The sequence below is a fragment of the Citrus sinensis genome, chromosome 8, assembly GCF_022201045.2.
Source record: "Citrus sinensis cultivar Valencia sweet orange chromosome 8, DVS_A1.0, whole genome shotgun sequence".
Lineage (NCBI taxonomy): Eukaryota > Viridiplantae > Streptophyta > Magnoliopsida > Sapindales > Rutaceae > Citrus > Citrus sinensis.
The window spans coordinates 13,941,174-13,951,665 of record NC_068563.1 but is presented as its reverse complement, the minus strand read 5'-3'; the positions used below and the strand labels follow the sequence as shown (position 1 = coordinate 13,951,665).

The window sequence follows — 10,492 nt, the reverse complement described above, 5'->3', positions numbered from 1 at the left end:
TTGTTGTGTGGTTTGCCTAGAATAATTTTAAAATCCCAATTCACCCTCCCTCTTGGGTTGCCTAGCTAGTATTTCAACCCAGACTTGGGAATGGAGAATAGGAGACTGATTCTTCGGAGGGTAGGAATCAACCTCTCATTTCTTGTATTGACCATTTTACCCCCAACAAAATAAAAAATACTCATTTTATCCTCTGTTCAAAAAAATTAGTATAATTAATTAATATACTATTAAAATTAATTAATATAATTATTCTAATTAATTACTATATTAATGTTAATTATTATTACTATTACTATTATTATTAATGATGAAATTTTTTGCATTAATTAATATATTATTAACAATAATGATTAATAATAATAATTTTTGAATAAATAATCATAATAATTAAAATTCAAAATAAAAATTATGATAATAGTTCATTGAGTACTTTTTAGTAATTTATTACGATCTAACTCATTCTGATTTTGATTCCAAGACAAAGTAAACACATTATAGCAATCCAGCTCATACCAATTCTAATGCGTACACCTCAAGTAAATAACTTTTTTTTATTCTCATTCTCTATTTCATTCCAATCTATTCAAATTCCAAACCATTCCAATTTCTGTTTACTAAATCACCACTAATGCAGTGTAATGCAATATACTATGCCACATGCACATCCTTAAAAAATAATTTACTTTTGCATGCATTATATACAATATGTCATTGTTATTTTGAACTTAATAAAAACAAATCTACCATTTATTTTTCAAATAGAGAGCTAATTTAGCATAAAAAGTCTAGAGAGAACATAAAAAAGCACTTCCAGCACCACTCTTTCAAAATTTTACAAAATTTAAGTTGACATTAACGAAGTCTCATGTTATAATTATGAACATTGTATTACCAAGGGCAAAATTCCCTTGGAAAAGCTAATAATGTTTTCCATGCTTATCCAGCGGTTCTTATTTATCTTTGAAAAAGGTGCCTCTCACCGAAGGTGAATGTGGCCCTCGAAAATATCTTGCCGCTAAAACTGTTATTTGTTTACCATAGTACTAGTAAATATCTATAATTTTTACTAATTGTTTCTCTCTCTATTTTATGTTAAATCTTAATAAATTATTAGTTGTTTCTATCTCTAATTTTTATCAAATCTTATCTCTGTAATAGTTTTATTAAAAACTATTATTCGCAGCAGGCAGCAGCTTCTTCTTTCTTCTTTCTCTCCTTTTTTTCCCCTCATAAAATGCTAGACCTCACATGTAATTAAAGTAAATTTGAATTATACTAAATAACAACTTCTTACAGAAATAACAGTAAGTCTTTTATTTATCTTAATTAATACAGTATGATACATTATTAAAAGGGAAAAGCTACTTACCCCGATTTTAAACCCCGCGCTCCGAATATTATCAAAACGGTGCGTTTTGCTTTGATTTCTTTTTTGCTTTGACTGTTTTTCTTTGGCGTTGATTGATTCTTTGCTTTTTTGCTTTTTTGCTTTGATTGCTTTCCCATTTTTTTTTTTTTTTTGATAAGGACGTAAAGCTTTCCATTAACAGAACTTTGACAGTAACAACGAAACATGAACTGAGAAATTTTCCAGCCAAATACACTGATTTTCAACGTCTAAAGCTTTCTTTGCTACATAATGAGCAGCTATATTACAGCCCCTTGGAGCAAATTGGATTGATGCTTGGCTCTGGATCCTAAGCTTTGTCTGGATTTCTGCAATAATCCATTCTATTTCTATCTTGCTTTCCTTTCTACAATAATCCACCTGTTGAGCAGTTTCAATTTCAAACAAAACAGCTTCAGCTTCCATACTAGCTACAGTGCCTGCAAATGGAACATTTTGAACTGCTACTGCCACAACCCTTCCCCTGGAGTTTCTTATAACTACTCCCAAGCCAGCAATAATCAATTCTACATTGCTTTCCCATTGAGTTCCATTTGTGCAGCACGTGAACATTTTCTTTCTTCTTCTATTTGCGCAAGCGTGAACCACAACACTCCACTTTGCAGACTGAAACTGCAAACTGCAAACTACAAAACTCCAAGTACAGAGCTTCCAAACTGCAAAACGCCAACTGATTCGTGAAAGTTAAAGTGCTGAATTTCTACATTTGTATCAAAACTTGCTCAACCATGAGCATTTGTATCAAGTTAATCAACATCTGCTATCAAGTTAATCAAAATCACAAGCAACAACTGAATCAACGCACGTAAATTAAACCCATCAGAGCCATCAACACACGTAATAATCTTTTGTTTTCTTAATCTGTCTCACGATCATGATTTGCTCTTCCGTGTACGCCAGAGAGGACGAAGAAGAAGCTGAGGCAGACGCGCCGTTAGGTTTTGAAGGAAGCAGCAGCGGCAGAGAGCTTGTTCTTGAAGGAAGCAATAGCAGCAGTGAGATAGGATTAAACGAAAAGGAAGCAAAGGTCCGTTTCTGTGGTTTGGCAAAAGAAAGGAAAGGAAGAAACATAGGTTAAACGCACCGTTTTCAATTTAATCAAAACGGTGCGTTTTAAATTCGGGGCGCGTTTCGGGGTTAAAAATCGGGGTGAATAGCAGCCCTCAATAACTAAAAGGAAAATGCTATATTCCCCGCGTCAAACCCCGGGTCAAACCCCGAATTAGTAAAACGACGTCGTTTTGGCCAGTTTTTTTTTCTTTTTGGTTCCACGAAGCGTCGTCGTTTTGGCTTGTAAAAACAAAACAAACTAAACGAAGAGGAGGGCAGAGGAAGTCAGCAACGAAATCAAAGTTTCAGCAACGAAATCAAAGTTTCAGCAACGAACGAACAGATCAAAGTTTCAGCAACGAAAACAGGTCTTCATATTCGATTTTTCAGTCACCATTGTTAAGTGAGGAACGAACAACAACGAAGACGAACAGCAAGTTTCGGCATTTGCACAAGCTAAGGTACGGATTTCTCAGCACCTGTTGAAGCTCTCATTTTTGTTATCAAGTTTGTATTAAATTTTCTTTTCGATTTTCTGTAACATTTTTGATTATGAAGATATTTGAATATAATGATTTCAGTTTCGATTACGAAAACAAAATTTCTATTCGAATTTCTTTTATGGTAAGTCATGAAATTTTGCTCAAAAGAACAGTCGATAACATGCCCTCTAGTCAATGAATTTTGCTCAAAAGAACCGTGTATGTGTAACCAAAAGGGATGCCTACGGACTTGTATTAGCTAGTTCGCGGCTTGCCATTATTTGACAATTTCAATTTCCAATTGCATGCTTTTACAACAGGCTTGAATTGTTTAAATTTGAATCATGACTACGGACTTCTATTAGCTAATGTTTGCGGCTTGCCGTTATTTGATAATTTCAGTTTCCAATTGCGATGCTTTTACAACAATCTTGAATTGTTTAATGAATTTGCAATAAATAAATAATAATATACTGCATTGTTTAAATTTGCAGCAGTTAATGGATAATTTGGAGCAAGTGGAGGAGGTTGATGAAGTTGAAGAATTGGAGGATTTACAGGGGGTTGATTTGGAAGGAAATAATGAGGAATTGGTGCCGGAAATAATTATTGAGCCAACAGTTGGGATGTTTTTTGATAGTCCTGATGAAATGTTTGAATATTATAAGGGTTATGGCCTACAAGAGGGGTTTCCAATTATGCGGAGATCTTGTAGAAAAGGGGATGATGGGAGTTTGAGATATGTGACATTTACTTATGGGCGAAACGGCAAGTCAAAAGCCAAAGACACTAATGTTTTGCGGCTTCAACCAAACCAAAAAATTGGATGCAATGCTAAACTTGGAGGACGTTTGGATTTGGTTACCGGAAAATGGGTAATTGGAAATATGATTCTTGAACATAACCATGCCGTGAGTCTGAGCAAGAGTAGGTATTATCGATGCAACCGTACCATTAGTCCATTTGTTAAAAAGCAACTTGAGATAAACGACGAAGCTGGAATTAGAATGGCTCAAAGTTTTAAGTCTGTTGTTGTCGACGCTGGTGGCTTTGAAAAAGTCTCATTCTTAGAAAAAGATGCTAGAAATCATATTGACAAGGTGCGGCGATTAAGGCTCGGAGAAGGGGATGCTGTTGCAATTCAGAGATATTTTAAGAAAATGCAAACAGAAAATGATGGGTTTTTCTTCAGTCTTGACCTAGATGAGGAGGGCCGGTTGAAAAATGTATTTTGGGCAGATCCAAGGAGTAGGGCAGCCTATAAAGACTTTGGAGATGTGGTCACATTTGATACCACATACCTTACAAACAAATATGACATGCCATTTGCTCCTTTTGTAGGAGTTAATCATCATGGTCAATCAATTTTGTTAGGATGTGGGTTGATTTCGCATGAGGACATGGAGACATTTACGTGGTTATTTGACACATGGCTATCATGCATGTCTGGCTCTCCTCCCCTTGGAATCATTACAGATCAAGACAAAGCGATGAAAAATGCGATTGAGATTGTTTTTCCAAACACTAGGCACTGATGGTGTTTATGGCATATACTGAAAAAGGTGCCTGAGAAGTTGGGAAGGTACGTTGAATATCATGCCATTAGAGTTTCATTACATTCCGTTGTTTATGATTCATATACTCCTGTCGAATTCGAGGAAGCTTGGCATGGCATGGTAGACAAATATGATCTTATTAATAATCAGTGGTTAAATGGATTATATGAGGAAAGAAATCGTTGGGTTCCATGTTTTGTGAAAAATTCTTTTTGGACTAGAATGTCAACCACTCAGCGTAGTGAAAGTATGAATGCTTTCTTTGATGGGTATGTTAACTCGAAAACAACTTTGAAACAATTTGTGGAGAAATATGAAAAAGCAATGGAAAGTAAAATTGAGAAAGAATGGCAAGCGGATGCTAGGTGTTTTAGCCAACGGATGCCATGTCGTACCAGTTTTGCAATGGAGAAGCAAGTTGAAGCAGTGTACACTATTTCCAAGTTTCAAGAATTTCAGCAAGAGTTGGCGAATAAGATATATTGTGAGGTTTTCAGTTGTGGGGGATCAGAATATGCAGTTATTGAAAACGATGAACAAAGTAGAGAAAAAACTTTGAAAGTCTTTTTTGCCAAAAATGAGGGTGAAATTCATTGTGTGTGTAAAATGTTTGAATATAAGGGCATTCTTTGCAGACACGTCATCGCAGTGTTGTCACGTAACCGTATACAATTACTGCCTGAAAAGTATATCCTACGAAAATGGAGGAAAGATGTGCGGAGATTCTACAGTAAAGTCAAAGTCAGTTATGATGCACGAAATTCAAGCATTGAACATCAGCGGTATGAGAGGAGTGCACTGCTTTTTATGATATTGCTGAGGTAGCTTCAAAAAATGAAGAAAGCCATAAAAATATTATGGGTTGGATCGAGAAAGCAATGAAGGATGTATCTCTGAATGTTCGCAGTGATGGTGACGATACATGCAGCTATGCCTACTCAAAGAAAGCAAAAGCAATTTAAGAGGCCAAAACAGAAATCGAATAATGCTTCGACTAGCACAACTGTGGAGGTAATTACGTTAATACATTCATTTTACATTAATTTAAAATATATATTTTAAATGTGTGTTAACCACATTTCTAGGACTCGAAGATACATGGATTTTCTTCTCAGGTGGCTACTACAGTCCCAACACAAGAGAGCCATATGGTAGTGGTAATAATTTTTTTAATTTGTTGTTTCCATTCATTGTCATATGTTTGATAATTTACATTTAATTTTTTTGTTGGTTGTGTAACAGCTAGCACAACAAGCACCCTTCGAACATGCATTTTTCCCCCCTTACTATCAATCCTGGATGAATTATGGCGGAGTCCATCACGGAAACTTGCAATATTTTCCGCAACAAAATTTGGAGGAGGCCAATCGAGGGGAGTTTTCAAGCAATGAACCAAGCACATGATCAAAGTTAAATGAAGTTAAAGTTAGCTTATGTTTTATGTATTAACTTGGTGTATGTGTATGTGTACTTCAACATTTTATTTTTACACTTTGTAAGTTAAATTTGGATCTATTTGGAACATATTGAAATGAGTTGGGCCATATTATAAATTTGAGAAGTATTATTGGGGTCAAATTCAAAATTCATAGTACTTTAAATTAATTCAAACAATTGAAAACTTATATTTAACATTAAAATGTTATTACATATCGTGAATTTAATGTTAAAAACAATACTTAAATAGAAAACATAAAACAACTTAAAAACAATACTTAAATAGAAAACATAAAACAACAATCACGATTAATTTAATAAAATCACTTCGTGGTGCCTCTCTCTTTCGAAGTTCGTCGTCCAACAATCGCCTCTGCACTTCACGTTCTCGCATGTGCTCAAGTTCTTTATGCAATAATTGACATTTTACGGACAAACACTCAATCTCCAAGGCCAGCTTCCTAACCTCATCTGCTAACAAGTTTATCTTCCCTTCGCTAGGTTTATGATCTTCTGCCCACTGAAAGTTGTTACATCCTCTACAAGTCCAAAATTTACGATTTGGATTTCTTTTTGTGCGTGACGTTAAGATCTCCATCTGATCACCACATCCATTACACATTTGCAATGAGCTTCGATTCTCGCTTGTGTTGGATGACATTATTTGTGAAGCCATAGAACTGCCCAAAAAAAGATACAATTACATTTAATAATCTGTGTGTGTGTGTGTGTGTGTGTGCGCCTGTGTGTGTGTGTGCCTGTTTGTGTGTGCCTGCGTGTGTGTGTGTGTGCCTCTGTGTGTGTGTGTGTGCCTCTGTGTGTGTGTGTGTGTGTTTGTGTCTATGTTTGTGTCTCTGTGTGTGTGTGTGTCTGTGTCTGTGCGTGTGTGTGTGTGTGTGTGCCTGTGTGTGTGTGTGTGCCTGTTTGTGTGTGCCTGCGTGTGTGTGTGTGCCTCTGTGTGTGTCTGTGTGTCTGTGTTTGTGTCTCTGTGTGTATATGTTTGTGTGTGTGTGTGTGTGTGTGTGCTCTGTGTCTGTGTTTGTGTCTCTGTGTGTGTGTGTGTGTGTTTTTGTGTCTCTGTGTGTGTGTGTATTTGTGCTCTCTGTGTGTGTGTTTAAGCACAAACACACACACACACACACAGAGCACAAACACACACACACACAAAGACACAAACACACACACACACAGAGCACCCAGACACACACACAGAGACACAAACACACACACACACAGAGACACAAACACACACACAGAGCACACATACACACACACACACACACACACAGAGCACACACACACACACAAACACACACTTCCAAATTTCCAACTCTCAGATTCAACTTCCAGATTTCCAACTTCAGCACAATTTCCAGACCAACTCAAGCACAAATTCCTGACCAATTCAAGCATAAATTGCAGGCCAATTCATCACAAATTCCATACCACTTCAAGCATAAATTGCAGGCCAATTCATCACAAATTCCATACCACTTCAAGCACAAATTGCAGACCAACTTAAGCACAAATTTCAGACCAATTAAAGCACAAATTACAGACCAATTCAGCACAAATGCAGACCAATTCGAGCACACAAATTGCAGACCAATTCGAGCACACAAATTGCAGACCAACTCAAGCACAAATTCTAGACCAATTCAGCACAAAAACAGTTATTTCGTTAACATTTAATTTCAACCGAAAATTAAATAAAACGGAAATTGATAGCTTTCAAAATTGTCCCCATTTTACTGTAACCTAGAAAAGCTAAAGATCGGAGCATTACCTGAGGCTGTGATAACTGTGACGGTTCGTGAGTTCAACGAGGAATGCGCGTGATGGCTGCCACGTTGACGGTGACCGTGCCTGTGCGAATGCCAGAAACTTCCAGATTTGGGTGGGTTGATTTCGACAAGAAAACGAAAAAGGGAAGACGAAAACGAGAGGAGGGGAAGATGAAAACGAAGAAGACAAAACGAATGGCAGAAAACGAATGCGAATTTCCCTGGTGAAACGAAGAGGGGAAGATGAAATCGGAGAACGAAGAAGGGAAAACGAAATCGAAGAATGAAGAGGAGAGCATTTGTTAGGATGAAACGGCATCGTTTCAAATAAAAGAGAAAACGACGTCGTTTTGCTTTAGTTTTTGGGGTTTGACCCGGGATTTGACCCGGGGCAAATAGCAGAACTCTAACTAAAATGGATGTTTTCATCAGCACAAATTCAGATACAGAGTTTAAATTTCTTGAAGACAATAAAAAAATAAAAACATTGCAAGTCAAAACACACCCATTTTCAAATCTGCGTAATGGTGACTTCAACCCGGCGCCTGCTCGACGAAATTCCTCAATGAGATACATTTGCTTGGAATAGCCTTACTCAGACCCATGTCACCAATAAAGACCCTCATAGTGCTCTCTCTATTTATCATCAAATGCTGCTCCGTGGTGTTTTTCCTGATAAGCACACGCTCCCCCGTTCTAACGGCTCCTCGCTTTTCTGGTAATTTATTTTTTGGCAATCAAGTCCATGGCCAGGCTTTCAAACTTGCGTTCTCTGCTGATCACTGTGTTATCTCCGCCTTACTTGATTTATATGGCCGTCTTGATAGCATTGATTCCGCCAAATGGGTTTTTGTTAAGTCTGTTAAGAGTACGAGTAATTCAGTATGTTGGACTATACTTGCTAGGTTGTATTTAATGCAAAATCAGCGCTCTCTGGCTCTTGATTTGTTTCATCAAATGGTGAATTTAGATGCTTATGTAGATCGTGTAGCATTGGCAACTGCTGTTGGTGCCTGTCGGTTGCTAAAATCAATGCAAGAAGGAAGAAAAGCTCATGGCATTGCAACGAAATATCGGTTAGAATTTGACGTGTTGGTTAGCAATTCAATTGATTGCGGTAGTTTTGCAGATGCTCGTGCAATTTTTGACCGGATGCCTTCTAAAGATGTTATTTCATGGACGGAAACGATAGGTTTGTCTATGAAAAATGGATCTTTTAATGACGGCTTGAAATCATCACGGCAGATGATTAAAAGTGGAATAAAACCTGATGCACTCTCTTAATCTAGTGTTCTCAAAGCTGCGCATAAGCTCCTGCGCGCTAAAGACAATGCTGGATGGTACCAGGTTCGCTACACTTTTCCGAATCCAGGCGCGTCCGGTAGAATTGGGAAGATCCACTTAAAGGGTGGAAACGACCCCGGCCGAGTTGCATTGAAATGAAACTAATAAACCAAATGTTAATTACTGGATTACAAAGTATCCACTGCGTCAAATTCGAATTTGATCTCCTTCCATACTTCACAAGCAGCAGCCAGTTCAGGACTCCATTTGCTAGCATCCTTCATTAGGAGCTTACACACATGCTTCTAGAGCTACTGGATTAGCTACAGTGCTGGGTGCATTTCCCCAAGGGTATCCTAAAGTTCCTCCACCAAATTGTAGTACGGAATCATCTCCAAAGATCTCTGTCAACGCAGGCATATGCCAAAGCTATCATGGACATGTATGTGAAATCAGGATTTATTCAGTATGCTTCAAACTTATTTGCAGGGATCAAGGTGAGGGATGTTATTTCATGGACTGTGATGATACTTGGCTGTAGCTTACATGGACAGAGAGCTAGGATTAAGTTTGTTTTCTTTATTGGAAAAAAACTTGAGCATTGAGATAGATCTGTTAACTTTTGCAGCTGTGCTCCATGCTTGTAGCACTGCTGGCATGGTTGAGGAAGGTTGGTTATGTTTTAACCGCATTAGGTCACCTAAAGTTACACATCACGCGCTTATGGTTTCTGCTCTAGCTCGTGCTGGACTCTTCGATGAGGCAAGGATCTTTATTCAGGAGTATCACATGGAAAGGTATCCAGAGGTACTACGAGCATTGTTGGAAGGGTGCAGGATCCACGTGCAAGTGAAGACAGGCAAACGAGTCATTGAGCAGCTTTGTGAGTTGAAGCCACTTAGTGCTGAGAACTGTATAATGCTATCAAATTGGTATGCTGCTGAGGCAAAATGGGACGTGGTTAATCAAGTAAGAGAAACAATTTGAGACATAGGCTTGGAGCCTAAAAAGGCATATAGTTGGATAGAATTTCGAAACAAAGTTCATGTTTTTGGGACAGGTGATGTATCCTGCCCAAGATCAGAGGGAATATTTTGGGAGTTACAGTCTTTGATGAAGAAAATGGAAGGTGATAGTCTTAGGCCTAAGCCAGATTTTAGCCTCCACTATGTTGATGAAGAGAGGAAGTGGACTCAAATTGGTCACAGTGAAATTTTGGCGCTTTCTTTTGGACTCATCAACACACAAGTGGGGGCAACCATTCATGTTACAAAAAACCTTCGTATGCGTCACATTTGCCATGATTTTGCTAAGGCAATATCTAAGATGGTGGAAGGGGAAATCATTATAAAGGACCCAAGCTGTTTCCATCATTTTGAATATGGATTTTGTTCATGTAGGGATTTTTGGTAGTTCGGTGCATATTGATTCTCTGTTCATTCAGGCCTCGAAATTACAGAATCTCAAGGGTTAATTATCCATGTCAAT

At 37.7% G+C, this 10,492-nt stretch overlaps 4 protein-coding genes across 4 annotated transcripts; 3 read left to right on the top strand and 1 right to left on the bottom strand.

The window, feature by feature from the left end:
* The first annotated feature begins 2,285 nt into the window (after nt 1-2,285).
* Nucleotides 2,286-5,324, top strand: LOC107177541 (protein FAR1-RELATED SEQUENCE 5-like). Its single transcript, XM_052432684.1, has 3 exons — nt 2,286-2,438; nt 3,438-4,454; nt 4,506-5,324. The coding sequence occupies exons 1-3, from the start codon at nt 2,286-2,288 to the stop codon at nt 5,322-5,324; spliced, it is 1,989 nt and encodes a 662-aa protein (XP_052288644.1).
* Nucleotides 5,325-5,427: 103 nt separating this feature from the next.
* Nucleotides 5,428-8,077, bottom strand: LOC127899328 (uncharacterized). The gene is made up of 3 exons (XM_052432682.1): nt 7,723-8,077; nt 6,274-6,616; nt 5,428-5,433 (listed from the first exon to the last, which is right to left on the bottom strand). Exons 1-3 carry the CDS (start codon nt 8,037-8,039, stop codon nt 5,428-5,430), a joined length of 666 nt encoding a protein of 221 aa, XP_052288642.1. The 5' UTR covers nt 8,040-8,077.
* Nucleotides 8,078-8,323: 246 nt separating this feature from the next.
* LOC107177131 (pentatricopeptide repeat-containing protein At5g27110-like) lies at nt 8,324-9,004 on the top strand. Its single transcript, XM_052432681.1, has one exon. The coding sequence runs from the start codon at nt 8,324-8,326 to the stop codon at nt 9,002-9,004; it is 681 nt and encodes a 226-aa protein (XP_052288641.1).
* A 434-nt stretch (nt 9,005-9,438) lies between these two features.
* On the top strand, nt 9,439-10,478 carry LOC127899327 (pentatricopeptide repeat-containing protein At5g15340, mitochondrial-like). Its single transcript, XM_052432680.1, has 4 exons — nt 9,439-9,541; nt 9,633-9,917; nt 10,065-10,286; nt 10,405-10,478. Exons 1-4 carry the CDS (start codon nt 9,439-9,441, stop codon nt 10,476-10,478), a joined length of 684 nt encoding a protein of 227 aa, XP_052288640.1.
* Nucleotides 10,479-10,492: the final 14 nt, after the last annotated feature.

What these genes read in the sequence shown, in the direction of transcription:
- LOC127899328 (XM_052432682.1), bottom strand. Translation starts at nt 8,039, where the DNA reads ATGCCGTTTCATCCTAACAAATGCTCTCCTCTTCATTCTTCGATTTCG. An exon ending in CACAGTTATCACAGCCTCAG is followed by an intron (nt 6,617 to 7,722) that starts GTAATGCTCCGA and finishes TTTTTTGGGCAG; the next exon opens with TTCTATGGCTTCACAAATAA.
- LOC107177131 (XM_052432681.1), top strand. Translation starts at nt 8,324, where the DNA reads ATGTCACCAATAAAGACCCTCATAGTGCTCTCTCTATTTATCATCAAA.
- LOC127899327 (XM_052432680.1), top strand. Translation starts at nt 9,439, where the DNA reads ATGGACATGTATGTGAAATCAGGATTTATTCAGTATGCTTCAAACTTA. An exon ending in GCCACTTAGTGCTGAGAACT is followed by an intron (nt 9,918 to 10,064) that starts GTATAATGCTAT and finishes TTTTTGGGACAG; the next exon opens with GTGATGTATCCTGCCCAAGA. An exon ending in TCATGTTACAAAAAACCTTC is followed by an intron (nt 10,287 to 10,404) that starts GTATGCGTCACA and finishes TTGTTCATGTAG; the next exon opens with GGATTTTTGGTAGTTCGGTG.
- LOC107177541 (XM_052432684.1), top strand. Translation starts at nt 2,286, where the DNA reads ATGATTTGCTCTTCCGTGTACGCCAGAGAGGACGAAGAAGAAGCTGAG. An exon ending in TAAACGAAAAGGAAGCAAAG is followed by an intron (nt 2,439 to 3,437) that starts GTCCGTTTCTGT and finishes TTAAATTTGCAG; the next exon opens with CAGTTAATGGATAATTTGGA. An exon ending in TGAAAAATGCGATTGAGATT is followed by an intron (nt 4,455 to 4,505) that starts GTTTTTCCAAAC and finishes ATACTGAAAAAG; the next exon opens with GTGCCTGAGAAGTTGGGAAG.